At 40.7% G+C, this 24,055-nt stretch overlaps 1 protein-coding gene across 1 annotated transcript in view; it reads left to right on the top strand.

Annotated features, from left to right (window-relative positions):
- exoc2 (exocyst complex component 2) overlaps positions 1 to 23,624 on the top strand; it is a 118,977-nt gene extending 95,353 nt beyond the window's left edge. The window contains exons 24-28 of the mRNA XM_062028146.1: positions 8,678 to 8,733; positions 8,817 to 8,939; positions 9,114 to 9,175; positions 23,158 to 23,217; positions 23,320 to 23,624. Of these exons, the coding sequence (XP_061884130.1) occupies positions 8,678 to 8,733; positions 8,817 to 8,939; positions 9,114 to 9,175; positions 23,158 to 23,217; positions 23,320 to 23,413 (395 nt within the window). The 3' untranslated portion in view covers positions 23,414 to 23,624. The remainder of the gene's footprint in view (positions 1 to 8,677; positions 8,734 to 8,816; positions 8,940 to 9,113; positions 9,176 to 23,157; positions 23,218 to 23,319) is intronic.
- Positions 23,625 to 24,055: the final 431 nt, after the last annotated feature.

The following is a 24,055-nucleotide window of genomic DNA, read 5'->3' as shown; positions in this document are numbered from 1 at the left end:
GAGGATTTTGCATGCATACGGGGCTTTTAGCACGGAGACACCTGATGATTTTTCTGCATATTCATGGTTGTAATGCCCCTCCCTGAGTGTGATGTTTTGAACTAGCAGAACACATCTATAATCTCTAACACCTTTTCTGAATTGCAATCCAGACAACAGAAACATTTGCACACTGCGCATATGTCAACAGCGCATTCGTGCGTCTGGAATGACTAAAACACAAGAAAATGCATAATGAAAGACGTCTTTTAATCTAAGAGATATATTACATTTTGTGAATTAAAATGCCAACTGACACCAAAACACATCAATTGAATTAATTTTAATCAGCCACTTTAAATTATCTAGCAGGTTTGAAATTATAAAAGGAAATTGATAAATCGACGATAAGTCTAATATTTGTTATTTCTGTCAGTACAAATATGTTGAAACACATACGTCTGTCAATCGTGTGTCTTTGCAGTTATTTATTTTATAAATAAAATGCAAAATATTGTTGCAAAACACTGGTAATTGTTGATAAATCAATTTGCGCGTGCTGTTTGATATATTTGCCTTTTCTCCTACCAGTATTGTGATCAGCACACATTCTGCATATTACTGAAGACGGAGACGCAAAATGCATTGCACGACTTATTCCGCTTACTTAACAGACGCAATCCCACTTTGCACACGTTTAGTAGAACAGCTTTGCGTGTGCCATAGAGTTTGCACATCAATCAATCAATGTTTATTTCTATAGCCCTAAATCAAAAGTGTCTCAAAGGGCTGCACAAGCCACAACGACATCTGTGGTACAGAGCCCACATAAAGGCAAGGAAAATTCACCCCAGTGGGACGTCGATGTGAATGACTATGAGAAACTTTGGAGAGGACCGCATATGTGGGTAACCCCCCCCCCCCTAGGGGAGACTGAAAGCAATGGATGTCGAGTGGGTCTGACATAATATTGTGAAAGTCCAGTCCATAGTGGATCGAACATATTAGTGAAAGTCCAGTCCATAGTGGATTGAACATATTAGTGAAAGTCCAGTCCATAGTGGATCTAACACAATAGTGAGAGTCCAGTCCATAGTGGGGCCAGCAGGAAACCATCCCGAGCGGAGACGGGTCAGCAGTGCAGAGATGTCACCAACCGATGCACAGGCGAGCGGTCCACTCCGGGTCCCGACTCTGGACAGCCAGCACTTCATCCATGGCCACCGACCTGTGTCCCCCCCTCCCCCTCCACAAGCGAGAGGGGGGCAGAAGAGAAAAGAAAAGAAACGGCAGATCAACTGGTCTAAAAAGGGGGTCTATTTAAAGGCTAGAGTATACAAATGAGTTTTAAGATGGGACTTAAATGCTTCTAATGAGGTAGCATCTCTAACTGTTACCGGGAGGGCATTCAATAGTACTGGAGCCCGAATAGAAAACAGCAGACTTTTTTTTGGCTCTGGGAATCACTAATAAGCCGGAGTTCTTTGAAAGCAGATTTCTTGCCGGGACATATGGTACAATACAATCGGCAAGATAGGCTGGAGCTAGACGTGTAGTATTTTATATGTAAGTAGTAAAACCTTAAAGTCACATCTTAAAGGCCTACTGAAACCCACTACTATCGACCACGCAGTCTGATAGTTTATATATCAATGATGAAATCTTAACATTGCAACACATGCCAATACGGCCGGGTTAACTTATAAAGTGCAATTTTAAATTTCCCGGGAAACTTCCGGTTGAAAACGTCTAGGTATGATGACGTTTGCGTGTGACGTCAATGGTTGAAGCGGAATTATTGGGACACATTGTATCCCAATACAAACAGCTCTGTTTTCATCGCAAAATTCCACAGTATTCTGGACATCTGTGTTGGTGAATCTTTTGCAATTTTTTTAAAGGCCTACTGAAATTATTTTTTTTTATTTAAACGGGGATAGCAGATCCATTCTATGTGTCATACTTGATCATTTCGCGATATTGCCATATTTTTGCTGAAAGGATTTAGTATAGAACAACGACAATAAAGTTCGCAACTTTTGGTTTCTGATAAAAAAAAAGCCTTGCCCCTACCGGAAGTAGCGTGACGACACCGGAGGAAGGACTGCTCACATTTTCCTATTGTTTACACGACCAGCGAGAGAGATTCGGACCGAGAAAGCGACGATTACCCCATTAATTTGAGCCAGGATGAAAGATTCGTGGATGAGGAACGTGAAAGTGAAGGACTAGCGTGCAGTGCAGAACGTATCTTTTTTCGCTCTGACCGTAACTTAGGTACAAGGGCACATTGGATTCCACACTCTCTCCTTTTTCTATTGTGGATCACAGATTTGTGTTTTAAACCACCTCGGATACTATATCCTCTTGAAAATGAGAGTCGAGAACGCGAAATGGACATTCACAGTGACTTTTATCTCCACGACAATATATCGGTGAAGCACTTTAGCTACTGAGCTAACGTGATAGCATCGGGCTTTACTGCATATAGAAACAAAACAAATAAGTCCCTGACTGGAAGGATGGCCAGAAGATCAACAATACTACCAAACTCTGGACATGTAACTACACAGTTAATGCTTTCCAGCTTGGCGAAGCTTAGCAATGCTGTTGCTAACGACGCCATTGAAGCTAACTTAGCTACGGAACCTCGACAGAGCTATGCTAAAAACATTGCTCTGCACCTACGCCAGCTCTCATCTGCTCATCACGACTCGTGCTCACCTGCGTTCCAGCAATCGACGGTACAACGAAGGACTTTACCCGATCACCGATGCGTTTGGCGGCCCGGAGATGGAGGAAGTCAAGGTGAGGTCGTTCGGCTAGCGCGTCTGCTATCCTCAAAGTCCTCCTGGTTGTGTTGCTGTAGTCCGCCGCTAATACACCGATCCCACCTACAACTTTCTTCTTTGCAGTCTCCATTGTTCATTAAACAAATTGCAAAAGATTCACCTACACAGATGTCCAGAATACTGTGGAATTTTGAGATAAAAACAGAGCTTTTTGTATTGGATTCAATGGGCTCCGAATACTTCCGCTTCAACCGTTGACGTCACGCGCAAACGTCACGCGCAAACGTCATCATATCGAAACGTTTTCAGCCGGAAGTTTGCCGGGAAATTTAAAATTGAACTTTATAAGTTAACCCGGCCGTATTGGCATGTGTTGCAATGTTAAGATTTCATCATTGATATATAAACTATCAGACTCCGTGGTCGGTAGTAGTGGGTTTCAGTAGGCCTTTAATGAACAATGGAGACTGCAAAGAAGAAAGCTGTAGGTGGGATCGGTGTATTAGCGGCTGGCTGCAGCAACACAACCAGGAGGACTTTGAGTTGGATAGCAGACGCGCTATCCGACGCTAGCCGCCGACCGCATCAATGATCGGGTGAAGTCCTTCGTCGCGCCGTCGATCGCTGGAACGCAGGTGAGCACAGGTGTTGATGAGCAGATGAGGGCTGGCGTAGGTGGATAGCTAATGTTTTTAGCATAGCTCTGTCGAGGTCCCATAGCTAAGTTAGCTTCAATGGCGTCGTTAGCAACAGCATTGCTAGGCTTCACCAGGCGGTACAGCAATGACCGTGTGGTTACAGGTCCAGAGTTTGGTAGTATTGTTGATCTTCTGTCTATCATTCCAGTCAGGGGCTTATTTCTTTTGTTTCTATCTGCATTTAAGCCAGATGCTATCACGTTAGCTCCCTAGCTAAAGTGCTTCGCCGATGTATTGTAGTGGAGATAAAAGTCACTGTGAATGTCCATTTCGCGTTCTCGACACTCATTTTCAAGAGGATATAGTATCCGAGGTGGTTTAAAATACAAATCCGTGATCCACAATAGAAAAAGGAGGAAGTGTGGAATACAACCTAAGTTACGGTCAGAGCGAAAAAAGATACGTCCTGCACTGCACTCTAGTCCTTCACTCTCACGTTCCTCATCCACGAATCTTTCATCCTGGCTCAAATTAATGGGGTAATCGTCGCTTTCTCGGTCCGAATCGCTCTCGCTGCTCGTGTAAACAATAGGAAAATGTGAGCAGTCCTTTCTCCGGTGTCGTCACGCTACTTCCGGTACAGGCAAGGCTTTTTTTATCATATCCCTCCAGATTTTGATCTGGAGGGATATGAACTAAACTACATCAACAGAACCAACAAAAATGGAGGAGGAGTAGCTGTGTACGTGATGAAGAACCTGAACTACAAAGTGGTAAAAAACATGTCATTTGCCATAGATAATATCTTAGAATATATAACCATTGAAATATGTCAGGAAAAAAGCAAAAACATATTCATCAGTTGTATATATAGATCACCTAAGTCAAGTATAGAAACATTTGAAGAATGGATCAAGGCAACTTACATGGACAATGGTCAAAGAATAATGTTCTTATGTGGTGACTTTAATATTGACTTATTGAACCCCAACAAGCAAAAGTCTATTGATGACTTCATTGATACAATGTACAGCATCAGTCTATATCCTAAAATCACAAAGCCAAGCAGAATCACAGGACAATGTGCCACGCTTATTGATAATATTTTTACCAATGATTTTGATAATAACACTAAAAGTGGTCTACTTATAAGCGACGTTAGTGATCATCTGCCAGTTTTTACAATATATGATGGAAACTACAAGAAGAACATGGAAGACAAAAGGACATTTCGAAGACTATGCACAGAGAAGAGGATGACTGCCTTCAAAATTTAACTACAAAAGCAAGATTGGGACAATGTGTATAATGAAAAAGAGGTTGATGAAGCATATGAACATTTCTTAAACAAGTTCATAATACTTTATGACAAACATTGTCCATGGATACAACTCAGTAACAAGCAGGGAAAGAATAATCAACCATGGATTACAAAAGGATTAAAAAATGCTTGTAAGAAGAAGAATACACTATATAGAACATTTATAGCACAAAGAACTATAGAGGCAGAAATTAAGTACAAAAAGTATAAAAACAAGTTAACAGACATACTACGATCATGTAGAAAAGAATATTACAGTGAATTATTGGACAGGAACAAAAATAATATGAGAGCAACATGGGGCATCCTCAATAGCATTATTAAAAATGGAACTAAGAGGGACTACCCTCGATACTTCTTAGATGAAAATTAAAAAAAATGACAACATAAAGGAAGTAGTTGAAAGCTTCAATAATTATTTTGTAAATATTGGACTAAAATTGGAAGAAAGGATTCCAGACCCAGTTCCAATTGAGGACTATAATGATACCATAGAGCGAAATCCCAACTCCATGTTCCTCAGTAATGTGACACAGGAGGAAATAGTTACAATCGTGAAAAAATGTAAATCCAAGACTTCAACTGATTGTAACGGAATTGATATGGAAACGATAAAAAAGGTTATTGAAGAGATCTCAGGACCATTCATGTATATTGGTAACCTATCATTTCAAACAGGTACATTTCCAAACAAAATGAAAATAGCTAAAGTTGCACCAATTTATAAGACTGGAGACAAACATCAATTTACAAATTATAGACCTGTTTCTCTACTTCCACAATTTTCTAAAATCATTGAAAAACTGTTCAATAACAGATTAGAAAGTTTCATAAATAAAAATAGAATACTCGAAGAGAACCAATATGGATATAGAGCTAATGTTTCAACTTCAATGGCTTTAATTGAAATTACAGAAGAAATTACCAATGCAATAGATAGTAAAAAATGTGCGGCAGCGGTTTTTATGGATCTAACTAAAGCATTTGACACAATTAATCACAATATTTTAATCAAAAAACTAGAACGATATGGCATCAGAGGGTTAGTCTTAAACTGGATAAGAAGTTATCTAACGAACAGGAAACAATACGTGAAGCTAGGCGAACACACGTCTACAACGCTAAATATATCCTGTGGTGTACCTCAGGGATCAATACTAGGACAAAGCAAACTATAACCTGCTACCCAAGAATATACAACAATTCTTCTCAAAAAAAGAGGAGAAATATAATCTTTGAGAAAAACGTAATTTAAAACATTTGTTTGCACGTACAACACTTAAGACCTTCAGTATATCAGTATGTGGAATTCAATTATGGAATGGATTAAGCAAAGCAATCAAACAATGTACTAATATGATACACTTCAAGAAACTCTTCAAACTTAAAGTGTTTACAAAGTACAAAGAAGAAGAACCATGACAAACATTCTCAATTTATTTCATCCATCCATTCATTCATTCTTAAAGTAATCTTATTTATCTCATCATATGAAATATGACTTACTTCACCAATTATTATTATTAAATTCTTACTATTATTTATTTATTTATTTTTATTGTGATTACTTATGGAGTTTATTGTGAAAAAATTGTGAACAGGAAGTGAACAAAAAGTTTTGCAACTGTTATGTAAAGAAAAGGGGTAGGATTAAATAAACTCTGCTTCTTCCTACTCCTTTTCGAACATGTTGAAAATAAACTGGAAATTGTGATGTATCATGTTGTATGCTTGCATGTTCGAAATAAACTCAAACTCAAACTCAAAGTTGCAAACTTTATCGTCGATGTTCTCTACTAAATCCTTTCAGCAAAAATATGGCAATATCGCTAAATGATCAAGTGTGACACAGAATGGATCTGCTATCCCCGTTTAAATAAGAACATTTCATTTCAGTAGGCCTTTAAGGGCACAGGAAGCCAGTGCAGGGGAGCCAGTATAGGCGTAATATGATCAAACTTTTTAGCGGACAGGTATCGACAGGCCAAGCGGTGTGTGGCTTCAGCGGTCGCAGAGGCAAAAACTCAGACATGGGAGGAGTTCGGAGAAGCCATGGAAAACAACTTCCGGACGGTTTCGAAGCGATTCTGGACCACCATCCGCCGCCTCAGGAAGGGGAAGCAGTGCACTGTCAACACCGTGTATGGTATGGATGGTGTTCTGCTGACCTTGACTGCGGATGTTGTGGATCGATGGAGGGAATACTTTGAAGACCTCCTCAATCCCACCAACACGTCTTCCTACGAGGAAGCAGTTCCTGGGGAATATGGGGTGGGCTCTCCTATTTCTGGGGCTGAGATTGCTGAGGTAGTTAAAAAGCTCCTCTGTGGCAAGGCAGGGTGGATGAGATCCGCCCGGAGTTCCTTAAGGCTCTGGATGCTGTGGGTCTGTCTTGGTTGACAAGACTCTGCAGCATCGCATGGACATCGGGGGCGGTACCTCTGGATTGGCAGACCGGGGTGGTGGTTCCTCTCTTTAAGAAGGGGAACCGGAGGGAGTGTTCCAACTATCGTGGGATCACACTCCTCAGCCTTCCCAATAAGGTCTATTCAGGTGTACTGGAGAGGAGGCTACGCCAGATAGTCGAACCTCGGATTCAGGAGGAACAGTGTGGTTTTCGTCCTGGTCGTGGACCAGCTCTATACTGTCGGCAGGGTCCTTGAGGGGGCCTGGGAGTTTGCCCAACCAGTCTACATGTGCTTTGTGGACTTGGAGAAGGCATTCAACCGTGTACCCCGGGAAGTCCTGTGGGGAGTGCTCAGAGAGTATGGGGTATCGGACTGTCTGATTGTGGTGGTTCGCTCCCTGTACGATCAGTGTCAGAACTTGGCGGCAGTAAGGGTTGGACTCCGCCAGGGCTGCCCTTTGTCACCGATTCTGTTCATAACTTTTATGGACAGAATTTCTAGGCGCAGTCAGGGCGTTGAGGGGATCCGGTTTGGTGGCTGCAGGATTAGGTCTCTGCTTTTTGCAGATGATGTGGTCCCGATGGGTTCATCTGGCCAGGATCTTCAGCTCTCTCTGGATCGGTTTGCAGCTGAGTGTGAAGCGACTGGGATGAGAATCAGCACCTCCAAGTCCGAGTCCATGGTTCTCGCCCGGAAAAGGGTGGAGTGCCATCTCCGGGTTGGGGAGGAGACCCTGCCCCAAGTGGAGGAGTTCAAGTACCTAGGAGTCTTGTTCAGGAGTGAGGGAAGAGTGGATCATGAGATCGACAGGCGGATCGGTGCGGCGTCTTCAGTAACGCAGACGCTGTATCCATCCGTTGTGGTGAAGAAGGAGCTGAGCCGGAAGGCAATGCTCTCAATTTACCGGTCGATCTATGTTCCCATCCTCACCTATGGTCATGAGCTTTGGGTTATCACTGAAAGGACAAGATCACGGGTACAAGCGGCCGAAATGAGTCACAGGAGCCCTGTTTAAATGGGCTCAGAGAAGTCAACAGGTGTCGGCAATAATAATCACTCACATGAAGTTAAGAGGCCATGCCATGAAGCTAATTTGATTTGATTGTAACTTTTCTACATCACCAAAATTTATAATGTATGTTGCTGTATGTATACTTTTGACCCAGCACACATTTTCAGTAGACCCATAATAAATTCATAAAAGAACCAAACTTCATGAATGTTTTTTGTGACAAACAAGTATGTGCTCCAATCACTCTTTATTATTGGAATGGCCCCTGCATGCTTTGATTTTTCAGTATGTGGCCTTCAGTGGAAAAAGTTTGGACACCCCTGGATTAGCCGCACCTTAAACCACAGGATTCAAAGCTTTGGGAAACAAGTAACGGCTTATAATTTGGAAAATACAGTAGCCTAATGTACTAAATAATGCTCATGTTGATAAAAACAATTACCAACCCCTGACCCTGAGAGGGACAAGCAAAATGGATGGATGGATTAAGAGTATTTCATTAAAGATGTATGTTACTTTTTCTGTAGGTGTAAGGAGTTACTTAAAGGAAGCCCTAATGAACATCATCACTGTTCATGCTGAGGTACAATGGACACTTGTTGCTTTGTTCTCTTTATGCTTTTACATTCTTCTTTGTACTCACCTCTCCAACTTTCCCACGGCCAGGTCTTTACTGTTTCCAAGGATTTGGTTCCTTGTGTGTTGTCCAAAATTGTTGCTACAGTTGCAGACGAGATGTGTCGTCTTATACAGTGTGTGTCATCCTTCAGCAGAAATGGCGCTCTGCAGGTATTCGCATGACACACTCACTTAACCACTCATAGTAAGGCCCTGACTCATAAGTAAACCCCACACTCTTTTCCCCGTTTGTTGTCGAAATGCCACGTCTTAAAAACCACTAACAGCAGTGGGATTGGGTTAGCCTGATTGTGTAAAATTTTCACCTGCAACCTCCATTTCCAGGCTCGACTTGAACTTTGCGCTCTGAGAGATGCCATAGCTGCATACCTAAATGCTGAAAGCAAGTAAGTGCGGCACACACCCACATGCTGCACATGGGAACGTAGCTCAGTGATTTATGGCTCTCTATATCATACACATAAATCTTTGTCACATACACTTCAAAACATTCCATATGTGTGCTACTTGGTGGGTTAGATGAAAGGAAGTGAAAGCAACCTGGTTCTGCTGTCTGCATTCGCTGTACTGTATAGTATAGTTTATATGCATATGTGCATGTGTATTTTACTAACTGCTAATGTGATTTTTTATTTATTTTTTTAAACCAAAAGTTTAAAGCACAGCAATATACTTTAGTAGTACCTTTTTGAAATAGCAAATATTATTTAATTGTATACTGCTATAAGGGGAAACGTGTCATTGCAATGGCAACTATGTCAACCTCTACTACCGCTTTTGTATGTTATGGTGCTGCTGTGCTTTTCTAAAAGGGCACCTTAACAGTCTGGAAGCAGTTACAGGAACTAGTTGAAATTCATTTTTGGTACCCCAAAGCTTAAGCCTTAGAGAGTTGTGTCTTTGAACCAATTGTACAAAACCCAACCAGTGAAGTTGGCACGTTGTGTAAATCGTAAATAAAAACAGAATACAATGATTTGCAAATCCTTTTCAACCTATATTCAATTGAATAGACTGCAAAGACAAGATATTTAACATTTGAACTGATAAACTTTGTTATTTTTTGCAAATATTAGCTCATTTGGAATTTGATGCCTGCAACATGTTTCAAAAAAGCTGACACAAGTGGCAAAAACGACTGAGAAAGTTGAGGAATGCTCATCAAACACTTACTTGGAACATCCCACTGGTGAACAGGCTAATTGGGAATAAGTAGGTGCCATGATTGGGTATAAAAGCAGCTTGCATGAAATGCTCAGTCGTTAACAAACAAGGATGGGGCGAGGGTCACCACTTTGTGAACAAATACGTGAGCAAATTGTCCATCAGTTTAAGAACAACATTTCTCAACCAGCTATTGTAAGGAATTTAGGGATTTCACCATCTACGGTCCGTAATATCATCAAAAGGTTCAGAGAATATGGAGAAAGTCCGAAAACCAACATTGAATGCCTGTGACCTTCCTCATGCAGTACCTCTTGAGGTACTGCATCAAAAAGCAACATCAATGTGTAAAGGATATCACCACATGGGCTCAGGAACACTTCAGAAAACCACTGTCAGTAACTACAGTTGGTCTTTAACTTGCATCTTTAAGTGCAAGTTAAAACTGTATTATGCAAAGCGAAAGCCATTTACCAACCGAGCTCATCTAAGATGGACTGATGCAAAGTGGAAAAGTGTTTTGTGATCTGACGAGTCCACATTTCAAATAGTTTTCGGAAACTGTGGACATTGTGTCCTCCGGAACAAAGAGGAAAAGAACCATCCGGATTGTTATAGGCGCAAAGTTCAAAAGCCAGCATATGTGATGGTATGGGGGTGTATTAGTGCCCAAGGCATGGGTAACTTATACATCTGTGAAGGCATCATTAATGCCAATCCACATTCTGCATGTGTTACAACAGCGTTGCTTCGTAGTAAAAGAGTGCGGGTACTAGACTGGCCTGCCTATAGTCCAGACCTGTCTCCCATTGAAAATGGGTGACGTAATATGAAGCGTAAAATACGACAACGGAGACCCCGGACTGTAGAACAACTATGCAAGTATGTTAAGTTAAGTTAAAGTTAAAGTACCAATGATTGTCACACACACACTAGGTGTGGTGAAATTTGTCCTCTGCATTTGACCCATCCCCTTGATCACCCCCTGGGAGGTGAGGGGAGCAGAAGGCAGCAGCGGTGCCGCGCCCGGGAATCATTTTTGGTGATTTAACCCCCAATTCCAACCCTTGATGCTGAGTGCCTAGCAGGGAGGTAATGGGTCCCATTTTTATAGTTTTTGGTATGACTCGGCCGGGGTTTGAACTCACAACCTACCGATCTCAGGGCGAACACTCTAACCACTAGGCCACTGAGTAGGTAAATAAATAATAATAATGATAATAATTCCACCTGAAAAGCTTAAAAAATTGGTCTACTCAGTTCCCAAAGGTTTACTGAGTGTTGTTATAAGGAAAGCCCATGTAACACAGTGGTAAAAATGCAAACTTTTTTGCAATGTGTTGCTGCCATTAAATTCTAAGTTCAATCAATCAATCAATCAATGTTTATTTATATAGCCCTAAATCACAAGTGTCTCAAAGGGCTGTACAAGCCACAACGACATCCTCGGTACAGAGCCCACATACGGGCAAGGAAAAACTCACCCCAGTGGGACGTCGGTGAATGACTATGAGAAACCTTGGAGAGGACCGCATATGTGGGTAACCCCCCCCCTCTAGGGGAGACCGAAAGCAACGGATGTCGAGTGGGTCTGACATAACATTGTGAAAGTCCAGTCCACAGTGGATCCAACACATCAGCGGGAGTCCAGTCCACAGCGGGGCCAACAGGAAACCATCCCGAGCGGAGACGGGTCAGCAGCGCAGAGATGTCCCCAACCGATGCACAGGCTAGTGGTCCACCCGGGGTCCCGGCTCTGGACAGCCAGCACTTCATCCATGGCCACCGGACCTATGCAACTCCCCCTCGCAAGGGACAGGGGAGAAGAGGAGAGAAGAAAAGAAACGGCAGATCAACTGGTCTAAAAAAGGGGGGGTCTATTTAAAGGCTAGATTATACAAATGAGTTTTAAGATGGGACTTAAATGCTTCTACTGAGGTAGCATCTCTAACTGTTACCGGGAGGGCATTCCAGAGTACTGGAGCCCGAATAGAAAACGCTCTATAGCCCGCAGACTTTTTTTTGGCTCTGGGAATCACTAATAAGCCGGAGTTCTTTGAACGCAGATTTCTTGTCGGGACATATGGTACAATACAATCGGCGAGATAGGCTGGAGCTAAACCGTGTAATATTTTATACGTAAGTAGTAAAACCTTAAAGTCGCATCTTAAGTGCACAGGAAGCCAGTGCAAGTGAGCCAGTATAGGCGTAATATGATCAAACTTTCTTGTTTTTGTCAAAAGCCTTGCAGCCGCATTTTGTACCAACTGTAATCTTTTAATGCTAGACATAGGGAGGCCCGAAAATAATACGTTACAGTAATCGAGACGAGACGTAACGAACGCATGAATAATGATCTCAGCGTCGCTAGTGGACAAGATGGAACGAATTTTAGCGATATTACGGAGATGAAGGAAGGCCGTTTTAGTAACACTCTTAATGTGTGACTCAAACGAGAGAGTTGGGTCGAAGATAATACCCAGATTCTTTACCGAGTCTCCTTGTTTAATTGTTTGGTTGTCAAATGTTAAGGTGGTATTATTAAATAGATGTTGGTGTCTAGCAGGACCGATAATCAGCATTTCCGTTTTCTTAGCGTTGAGTTGCAAAAAGTTAGCGGACATCCATTGTTTAATTTCATTAAGACACGCCTCCAGCTGACTACAGTCCGGCGTGTTGGTCAGCTTTAGGGGCATGTAGAGTTGAGTGTCATCAGCATAACAGTGAAAGCTAACACCGTACTTGCGTATGATGTCACCCAGCGGCAGCATGTAAATACTAAAGAGTGCAGGGCCAAGAACCGAACCCTGGGGAACTCCGCACGTTACCTTGACATAGTCCGAGGTCACATTGTTATGGGAGACGCACTGCATCCTGTCAGTAAGATAAGAGTTAAACCAAGACAAGGCTAAGTCTGACATACCAATACGTGTTTTGATACGCTCTAATAAAATATTATGATCGACGGTATCGAAAGCGGCGCTAAGATCAAGAAGCAGCAACATAGATGACACATCAGAATCCATCGTTAGCAATAGATCATTAGTCATTTTTGCGAGGGCTGTCTCCGTAGAGTGATTTGCCCTGAAACCGGATTGAAAAGGTTCACAGAGATTGTTAGTCACTAAGTGTTCATTTAGCTGCTGTGCAACAGTTTTTTCGAGAATTTTGGAAATAAACGGAAGGTGGGAGACCGGTCGGTAGTTTACCATGAGGTCAGGATCGAGGTTAGGTCTTTTGAGCAGAGGATGAATAACCGCTTTTTTGAATGCTAGGGGAACAATGCCGGAGGAAAGTGATAAGTTTATAATATTTAACACTGATGGACCTAATAATACAAACAGTTCCTTGATAAGTTTCCCAGGAAGTGGGTCAAGTAAACATGTTGTTTGTTTTATCCCACTTACACGCTGTAATAATTCCTCTAATGTTATTTCATCAAAAATAGAGAGACTATTTTGGAGGGCAGTGTCCGTCGTATATACAGTCGTATTTGTGTTAATAGAGCCCAGTTGTAGCTGGGATGCGTTGTCTTTAATCTCCTTTCTAATGAGTTCAATTTTCTTATTAAAGAAATTCATAAAATCATCTGCCGAGTGGGTGGAGCTACTGGGAGGAGTCCCTTGTTGGGTTAGCGATGCTACTGTACTAAACAGAAATTTAGGATCGTTTTTGTTGAGGCGGATGAGATTTGAGTAGTATTTAGCTTTAGTTAGTTAATGATTATTTGCAACAAAAAAAAAAGGTTCTCAGTTCGAACATTGGGCAGCATGGTGGAAGAGGGGTTAGTGCGTCTGCCTCACAATACGAAGGTCCTGGGTTCGATCCTGCACTCGGGATCTTTCTGTGTGGAGTTTGCATGTTCTCCCCGTGACTGCGTGGGTTCCCTCTGGGTACTCCGGCTTCCTCCCACTTCCAAAGACATGCACCTGGGGATAGGTTGATTGGCAACACAAAAATTGGCCATAGTGTGTGAATGTGAGTGTGAATGTTGTCTGTCTATCTGTGTTGGCCCTGCAATGAGGTGGCGACTTGTCCAGGGTGTACCCCGCCTTCCGCCCGATTGTAGCTGAGATAGGCCCCAGCATCCCCCGCGGGATAAGCGGTAGAAAATGGATGGATGGATGGAGTTCGAACATTAAATATCTTGTCTTTGCAGTCTATTCAATTGAATGTAAGTTGAAAAGGATTTGCAAATCATTGTATTCTGTTTCTATTTACGATTTACACAACGTGCCAAACTTTACTGGTTTTGGGTTTTGTACTATATTGTAGATGTGCCAGAAAAAATCGTAATTTTTGTTAATTACAATTTTAAATCGATTCAACATTTCCAAAAATCTATTTTTGAAAAGGCAGTTGTAAGGGTCTAAGTTGAATTTTAAAGTTGATCAACATTTCAGTTTACGGCCACAACCTTATGCTATACAAGTGTGAGAAGTGTGAGGCATTATGTATATTCTAGCACAAACTTTCACAAAATCCAAAGGCGGTGCAGCAGCAGTAGCTACATTCCCTCGGTAAACAAGGCGCTGTGTTACCAAAAATAGTTCCTCGGCGTTAACATTTATAATAACAATGACGTATACAATACTCCATGTAAATGGAGTATTGTTGGCGTTTTTTGGAGGGCATTATAGGCAGTGCGGCTGACTCCCATTAGTTACAGTACATTGTTTGCCGTCCCGTAATACCCTAGTCATTTTATTTTAAATTTAGAATGCACCAAAAAGAGAAAGACATATGTGTTTTGTCTCAAATAGGGATCGTAAATGATGGGCAAAATTTTAAATAGAAAATACAGTTCCCTTTGACATCACTTCCATTAACAACTACAACGCACTCTTGCTTGTGGTCTACATAACATGTAATGGTGGTTCAAAATTTTGAATAGATTTTCAGACCATCTTCAACTTGCTTTCTGACTGTCTTTTCATGATGCACCGTTTTGAGGGCGGTCTTTTTCACCATTGTCTTGCAAAAGTATTCATAACCCTTGAACTTTTCTATAGTTTGTCACATTACAACCACACATAAATATTAGTGGAATTTTATGTGAAAGAACAACGTAAAGTGATATACAATTGAAAGCTAAATAAAAAAATTATACATGATTCGGAACATGTTTTACAAATTAAAAGACTGGAAAGTGCTATGTGCAAAAGTATTCAGCCCCCTTTTCTTTGAGTGCAACCAAATGTTTCAGAAGATGCCTGATGATAGCTAATGTCTAAAATACTGTCCACCTGTATTTAAACTCTCATGTTAGTACAAATACAGCTGCTATGTGACAACCTAAGGTGGTTATGAGAGTATTGGGGAGCAAACAGCATCATGAAGTCCAAGGAACAAACGAGACAGGTCGGGGAAAAGTTGTGGAAAAGTTTAAAGCAGGCTTAGGCTATAAGAAGATTTCACAAGCTTTAAACATCTCACGGAGCACTGCATCATCCGGAAATAGAAAGAATATGGCACAACCTACCAAGACAAGGATGTCCACCTAAACTTACAGGCCAAACATGGAGAGCACTGATCAGAGATGCAGCAAAGAGGCCGATGATGACTCTGGACAAACTGCAGAGATCCACAGCTCAGATGGGGGAATCCGTCCACAGGACAACTATTCGTCGTGTACTGCTCAATTGGATTTATTATGGAAGAGTGGTAAGAAGAAAGGCATTGTTAAAAGAGAAACATAAGAAGTCCTGTTTGCAGTTTGTCAAAAGCCATGTTAGGACACAGCAGACATGTGGAAGAAGGTGCTTTGGACAGACAAGACCAACATTTTACTTTTGGGCAAAATGCATAAGGTTATGTGTGGCAGAGAACTAACAATGCCCATCATTTTGAACACACCATCCCCACTTTCACATATAGTGGTGGCAGCATTGTGCTCTGTGGGTGCTTCTCTTCAGCAAGGACAAGGAAGATGGTCAGAGTTGATGGAAAAATGGATGGAGCAATATTGGAAGGAAACCTGTTTGGTGTCTGCAAAAGACTTGAGGCTGGGGCGGGGGTTCACTTAGCAGCAGTATAACGGCCCTAAACATGAAGCCAGGGCTAACATTTTATTTTTAAAACAAATCATATCCTTGTGTTGGAATGGCCCAGTCAAAGTCCAGACCTAAACACAATTGAGAACTTGTGGCAAGATCCGTAAACTGCTGCTCTCCATTTCATCTGACTGAGTACTAAGCTAGTTTGAAAAGAAGAATAGGCAAAAATGCAAAGACTAAGTTTTCAAAGTTGGTAGAGACATACCCCACAAGACCTGCAGATGTAATTGCAGCAAAAGGTGGTACCATAAAGTATTGACTCGGGGGGGCTGAATACCTTAATTTGCACAATGCCCTTTTCACTTTTGTATTTGTACAAAAAACACAAAGAAAAAATACATCCTGTCTTTGTCTTTCACATAAAATTCCAATAAAATATATTTATGTTTGTAGTTGTAATGTGAACAAATAAGGAATAGTTCATGGGGTATGAATCATTTTGAAAGACACTTTACTTTTTGACTCCTTCTTCTCCCTGTCAGCCATGTCATAGTTTTTAGCGCTTCCATATCGAGTCTATTTACAGATATAAGTTTGAACTATACGCTACTTTGTATTCGAAATGGCAACAGCAGAGAATGGATCTCAGGGCATTCAATCGTTCGTAACTGGACTGCTTGGTTTGTCTTGGAAGACATTTGTCCGCTCATCTGAATAGGCTTCATCAGTTCGTGCTCGTAGACTTAGATTGATTAGATCAGCAAAATATCTTGCCTGAAGAGGTCTGGGAAAAGGTGACGAATTTCACAATCGAAGCCCAACTTGTACAACACAACAGAACCAAAGCAAGACTAACAAAAAAGTTTTAAAAACTACAACTTGGTAAGAACACCTCCACACCACAGGCACTCATTTGGAGGCAAAGAACTGGGAACTCAATGGATAATGAATCACACAATAGATGGGTAAAGAATTTGTCCAGCAGAAATCTCACCCATCCAGAAAAAGATGTATTGGCAAAAGGGTTGAACTTTGCCATAACGCCACATCAGGTTCCTACAGTTGATTTGATCATCAGCCATTAGGAAAAACAACCGAACACAAGCCAAAGGAGAGCAAATACGGCTGAAAGTGACAGCAGCTCTTTCAAATGCCAAGCCCCCACCCCCTAACCTCTCCTTGGAGGAGAGGAAGGCAGTAACATCACTGAGCAAGGATGAAAACATTATGATTCTGCCATTCTCAACAAAACTGACTACCAAAACCCGTTGCTTACACTCCAACAGATATGGAATTCTCAAAAGGGACCCCACAAGTGGGTACAAGAGAAGAATCATTGAGTGCTTACAAACTCAACAAACGTTAGAAGTCATCAACTGGACATTGTATTACTGCTTATACCCACAAGAACCCATTCCTGATATTTCTGGCCTTCCAAAAATACACAAAGATGGGGCTCCCCTCAGACCCATTGTCAGCAGCATTAACTCTGTGACATAAAATATTGCTAAGTATGTGGCCAACATCTTATCACCTTTGATTGGCACAACACCACATGTCCAAAACTCAATTGACTTTGTAGTGAATATCAGAGATCTAAAACTGGACAAAAATGAAACTATAGTTTCATTCGACGTCACCTCCCTGTTCACTTGTATTCAAACCCAGGATGCAGTAGAGACAGTGAGGCAACGTCTACTAGGTGATCATACCTTACAGGATAGATCCACACTAAACCAAGACCAGATTTGCCTTTTGCTGGAACTTTGCCTTAACACTACATACTTTCATTTCATGGGAACGTTTTTTCGGCAAAAACATGGTTGTGCCATGGTATCACATGTATCCCCAATAGTAGCAAACCTTTACATGGAAGACATGGAAAAGAGAGCTTTGAGCTCTTTTAAAGGCCTACTGAAAGCCACTACTACCGACCACGCAGTCTGATAGTTTATATATCAATGATGAAATCTTAACATTGCAACACATGCCAATACGGCCGGGTTAACTTATAAAGTTCAATTTTAAATTTGCCGCTAAACTTCCGGTTCGAAACGCCTCTGAGGATGACGTATGCGCGTGACGTAGCCCGGGGAACACGGGTATGGCTTCCACATTGAAGCCAATACGAAATAGCTGTTTTCATCTCATTCTGGATGTATTCTGGACATCTGTGTTGGTGAATCTGTTGCAATTATGTTCATTGCGTTATGGAGAAAGAAGCTGAGCAAGCAAAGAAGAAAGTTCTCGGTGCAAAGCGGACGTATTTTGCAAAGGAAGTCAGCAGCAACACAACACAGCCGGTGTTTCATTGTTTACATTCCCGAAAGATGCAGTCAAGATCGAAGAACTCTGATAACAGAGACTCTAACCAGGAGGACTTTTGACTTCGATACACAGACGCCTGTAGAGAACTGGGACAACACAGACTCTTACCAGGATTACTTTGATTTGGATGACAAAGACGCAGACGTGCTACCGTGAGTATGCAGCTTTGGCTTCCAAACATTTGATCGCTTGACCGTACGTGCGCGTCACGTACGTAACTTTGTTTAAATATATAAGCTTTATGAACCTTGGTTTAGGTGAACGGTCTTTTGGGCTGAGTGATTGTGTGTGTTGATCAGGTGTTTGAATTGTATTGGCGTGTTCTATGGAGCTAGGAGCTAGCAGAGGAGCTAGGAGCTAGCATAACAAACACGTAGGTGTTTTTATGCAGGATTAATTTGTGGCATATTAAATATAAGCCTGGTTGTGTTGTGGCTAATAGAGTATATATATGTCTTGTGTTTATTTACTGTTGTAGTCATTCCCAGCTGAATATCAGGTACCGTGAGTAGCAGCTGCTCTTCCAAACATTTGATCGCTTGCCAGTACGTGCGCGTCACATACGTTACTTTGTTTAAATATATAAGCTTTATGAACCTTGGGTTAGGTGAACGGTCTTTTGGGCTGAGTGATTGTGTGTGTTGTGCAGGTGTTAGAATTGGATTGGCGGCTTATATGGAGCTAGGAGCTAGCATAGGAGCTAGGAGCTAGCATAACAAACACTGAGGTGTTTTTATGCAGTATTAATTTGTGGCATATTAAATATAAGCCTGGTTGTGTTGTGGCTAATAGAGTATATACATGTCTTGTGTTTATTTACTGTTGTAGTCATTCGCAGCTGAATATCAGGTCACCCCCGGCTCTCACAGCATCTTCCCTATCTGAATAGCTTCAACTCCCCACTAGTCCTTCACTTGCACTTTACTCATCCACAAATCTTTCATTCTCGCTCAAATTAATGGGGAAATTGTCGCTTTCTCGGTCCGAATCTCTCTCACTTCATGCGGCCATCATTGTAAACAATAGGGAACTTTGCGTATATGTTCAATTGACTACGTCACGCTACTTCCGGTAGGGGCAAGCCTTTTTTTTATCAGATACCAAAAGTTGCGATCTTTATCGTCGTTGTTCTATACTAAATCCTTTCAGCAAAAATATGGCAATATCGCGAAATGATCAAGTATGACACATAGAATAGATCTGCTATCCCCGTTTAAATAAAAACATTTAATTTCAGTTGGCCTTTAAGGGAACAGTACCAAGTAATTGGTACAGATATGTGGATGACACATGGGTGCAAATCTGAAACCAAGAAGTGCAAGTCTTCAGCGAGCACATTAATAACTCAGTGGACAAAAACATCAAGTTCACACGTGAGGATGTCAAAAACAGTAAGTTGCCTTTTTTGGACTGTGATGTCCACATTGGAGAAAACGGGGTTCTCCATGATGGGGTTTACCGAAAACCCACACATACCGATCAATACCTAATTTTTGACTCACACCACCCACTGGAACACAAACTGGGTGTTATCAGAACCTTACAACACAGAGCTGATAATGTTCCTACCAGCCCACAGGCCAAAGAGAGAGCACAAGCATTTGAAGGAAGCCCTCAAAACCTGCGGTTACCCCAGCTTGTCATTTGTGAAAAGTGCATCTAGTTCCAGAAATAACAAGAACAGAGTGGATGTGGAGGAAAAAGGTGACAAAAACACAAAAATATCATCATTCCATTTGGATGATAGTACAAGTCTATCTGAGAAATTTAGAAGAATGTTTAACCAACACAACATCCCAGTACGCTTCAAACCAGGCAACACCCTGAGATAGAGACTTGTGCATCCTAAAGACCAGACAACAAAACCCACAAAAACAATCTGGTGTAAGCTATCCAGTGTAATAATGAATGCACTGATTCATATATTGGGGAAACCAAACAACCACTAAACCGACGTATGGCTCAACATAGACGGGCAAACTCTTCAGGCCAAGACTCAGCTGTCTACTTGCACCTCAGGGAGAAACAGACACACAAATGTACAGATTCTGGACAGGGAGAACAGATGGTACGAAAGAGGAGTGAGGGAAGCCATCTATGTCAAGGTCGAAAAACCATCCCTGAACAGAGGAGGTGGTCTGCGACACTACCTGTTTCTCACATACAACACCGTCCTTTCAACCATTCCTAAAATACTCTGCAATTTAGCCTCTAACAAATAACAGGAGTTAGAAACATTCTGGTCACAGAAGGACCAGAATGTCATTTGTGCCGTTTGTTTACAACCAAATGGAATGCTTACGTGGGGGATTCCGACTAATTTGGACTGGTAGTAGTCAATCCACAGCGATTGTTCTGCCACACAATACCTCAATACTAACAAGGGGAATTTACACTTCAATGACTGTCGTTGGCTTTGACAGTTAGGATTGCTCGTTTGCATAAAACAGTTGTTTTTTTCTCACTACGATAGGGCGAAACCATCCTTGCCCAGGTACACCTTCCTAGTTTTTGGCATTTAAATATTTTGGAGTTTTGGCACCAGCCACTAGACTACATCTGACTAATCCAAGTCTAAGACTAGATCTGACCAATCTAAGTCTATGAGCATGAATTGATGAAGTTTACTAGGATGAGGGGCGAAACGTCTTCCAAGATCAACTAAGTCCAGTTGCGAACGATTGAACGCTCTTAGATGACAACGACCTGGATGAATGAGAACCTTTTATAGGTATACCATGTATGGAGATATCCGCTGACGTTACTGGTCAGACAACGTCACAGGACAGAACAAATTCCAAGCGGCTTGTTAAGAGGAAGTATGAAGGAAGGCAAGATTATTTTATAAATTTCTCTGCAATGCTTACACGGTTAGATTTTAAATTTTGGGGATTTATGCACATCCCTAATACCGTATTTTCCGGACTATAAGGCGCAATTAAAATCTTTTTTTTTCCTCAAAACTCGACAGTGCACCTTATTACCTGGTGCACCTAACGTACGGAATAATTCTGGTTTTGCTTACCGACCTCAAAGCTATTTTCTTTGGTACATGGTGAAATTATAAGTGTGACCAGAAGATGGCAGTCAAACATAAGAGATACGTGTAGACTGCAATATGACCAAAGTAAACAACACCAACATTTTATACGTTCCATTGAAAGTATAGAACATTGCACACGGCGCTCAAAAATCTATCAAAATGTTTTAGTACGACTTTGGTAAGCTATGAAGCCGCAACACTTGATGGATTGTACTGTGCTTCAACGTACGAGTATTATTATGGTGTGTGTAAAAGGTAAGACATATTATCTGGCGTTTTGTTTCGCAATATTATGGAAAAGAAACTTTTCTTACCTTCTGGTACCTGATGATTTGTATTTGGGATCTGCATAAGTCCTGAAAAATTGCACGCGTCCACCTTTGTAGTTCGGGCCACCACCGTAGTCGATAAGCTTCTTCTTTTTCTCTATCTTCTTGTTATGGGACATTCATCCTCCGCTGTTGTCATTTCTAATATAAAGTAATGTAAAGTTCTTACTTATATCTGCTATGAAAGCGCTAAAACATACTGGTGTAGTTAGTTTACATTATTCACCCAAGGAACTTTAGTTGTTAGAAAGTTCCGGTCAGACGGTTTTTCATGGGACACATTTCCGGCAGATGAGGAGATGCTGCTCCATTATTGATTTAAGTAAAGTCTGAATGTCATTAAAACAGTTAGCGCCATCTTTTGACACTTCTTCCACTCCCGTCCTTGCACGCTACACCGCTACAACAAAGTTGTGGGGACTCAATTCAAAAACGATTTTTTTCCCGATTCAAAAGGATTCTCTATTCATTCAATACATAGGATTTTAGCAGAATCTACCCCAGTCTGCTGACATGCAAGCAGAGTAGTAGATTTTTGTAAAAAGCTTTTATAATTGTAAAGGACAATGTTTTATCAACTGATTGCAATAATGTAAATTTGTTTTAACTATTAAATGAACCAAAAATATGACTGATTTTATCTTTGTGAAAATATTGGACACAGTGTGTTGTCAAGCTTATGGGATGCGATGCAAGTGTAAGCCACTGTGACACTATTGTTCTTTTTAATTTATTTTTATAAATGTCTAATGATAATGTCAATGAGGGTTTTTTAATCACTGCTATGTTGAAATTGTAACTAATATTGATACTGTTGTTGATAATATTAATTTTTGTTTCACTACTTTTGGTTTGTTCTGTGTCATGTTTGTGTCTCTCAATTGCTCTGTTTATTGCAGAGTGTTGCTTGGTCGGGTTTGGTTTTGGAATTGGATTGCATTGTTATGGTATTGCTGTGTATTGTTTTGTTGGATTGATTAATTTAAAAAAAAAATAATAATAATAATAATTAATAAATAAATAAAAAATCGATTTTTTTAAAAATGAGAATCGATTCTGAATCGCACAACGTGAGAATCGCGATTCGAATTCAAATCGTTTTTTTCCCACACCCCTAATATATACTGTACTGTATGTACCGGTAACTGAATTTTTAAACTCACACATTTTGCTCACAAATGTTCATTCAATGAAATTGCTAGCATAATTGATGTAAAAATTTTTAAAAAAGAATTCAGTTTACAAAATTCAAATGCCAAAACAATCCGTTGCATACATACAGTGTGAAGGAAAAATAAATAAAAGTTTTGGTGATAAAGACACACATTAACTTCCATAGCAGATCCATGATGTATACACATGTGAAGGACTTTAACATCTTAAATACTTTGAAAGATTGATCAAAATGGGTCTAGTTTACATGAAGTGACTATGATGATTAAAGGAAGTGTAGGACGATTAACATAAAATAATGCATTTAATTCTGCTAACATAGTTTTTCATTCCAGTGCCAGCTTCAAACAAGCTATGGATGCCTTGCCTCAGTTACACAGTGGATCCGATAAAAAGTGAGTCTGCTTCTGCACGTGTTGATAACACAGATATTGATACTTGTGTTGATAATACAGATATTGATACTTGACTTTCCTCTGCTCCATGTTTCCTGCCAGGTTACTGGGAGAGCTATTGAATCAGTTTAGGAGCAGCATGCTTCTCCAGCTCACCTGCTTCCAGCCATCTTGTGTCCAGCCTGTCAAGCGATAAAGTAAAACTACTCATCAACATCATCACTTGTACTTTTTAATTCACAAGCTTGAACTTTATTGGCCAAAATACTACGTAATAAAACGAAGATTGCATTGAAATAATTGGTTAAAGATGCATTTCATTTTATTCCCTTAATCAAGTTTGTGATTTGTTTTACTTTGTTAAACACATTTTTTATGATATATTAAAGTCTCAATTTATCAATGAAGACTTGATGCATTTTTACATTGGAACTGTGCATTTTGGTTCTTCAAAATAGCCACCCTTTGCTCTGATTACTATTTTGCACACTCTTGGCATTCTCTCGATGAGCTTCAAGAGGTAGTCACCTGAAATGGTTTTCACTTCACAGGTGTCATAGTTTTGATGCCTTCAGTGACAATCTACAATGTAAATAGTCATGAAAATAAAATATATCAGTGACGTGCAGTCAGGGGAGGCAGGTGAGGCGGGGCCTCACGTGCCATCATGGAAAGAAAAAAATGTAAAAAGAAAAAAAAAAAATTAAATTGTTATATGTATCCAGTGATTATACTATAAAGTTATTTTCCATTTAACTTCACCAGTTTTAGATTATTTTTATTCAAAATCGCTGAATTTTCACATTTGCCGTTCAAATACTGAGAAGAGACTTGCTGT

Source organism: Entelurus aequoreus, linkage group LG19, assembly GCF_033978785.1.
Source record: "Entelurus aequoreus isolate RoL-2023_Sb linkage group LG19, RoL_Eaeq_v1.1, whole genome shotgun sequence".
In the NCBI taxonomy this organism is placed as follows: domain Eukaryota; kingdom Metazoa; phylum Chordata; class Actinopteri; order Syngnathiformes; family Syngnathidae; genus Entelurus; species Entelurus aequoreus.
This window is presented reverse-complemented; position numbering and strand designations above follow the sequence as displayed.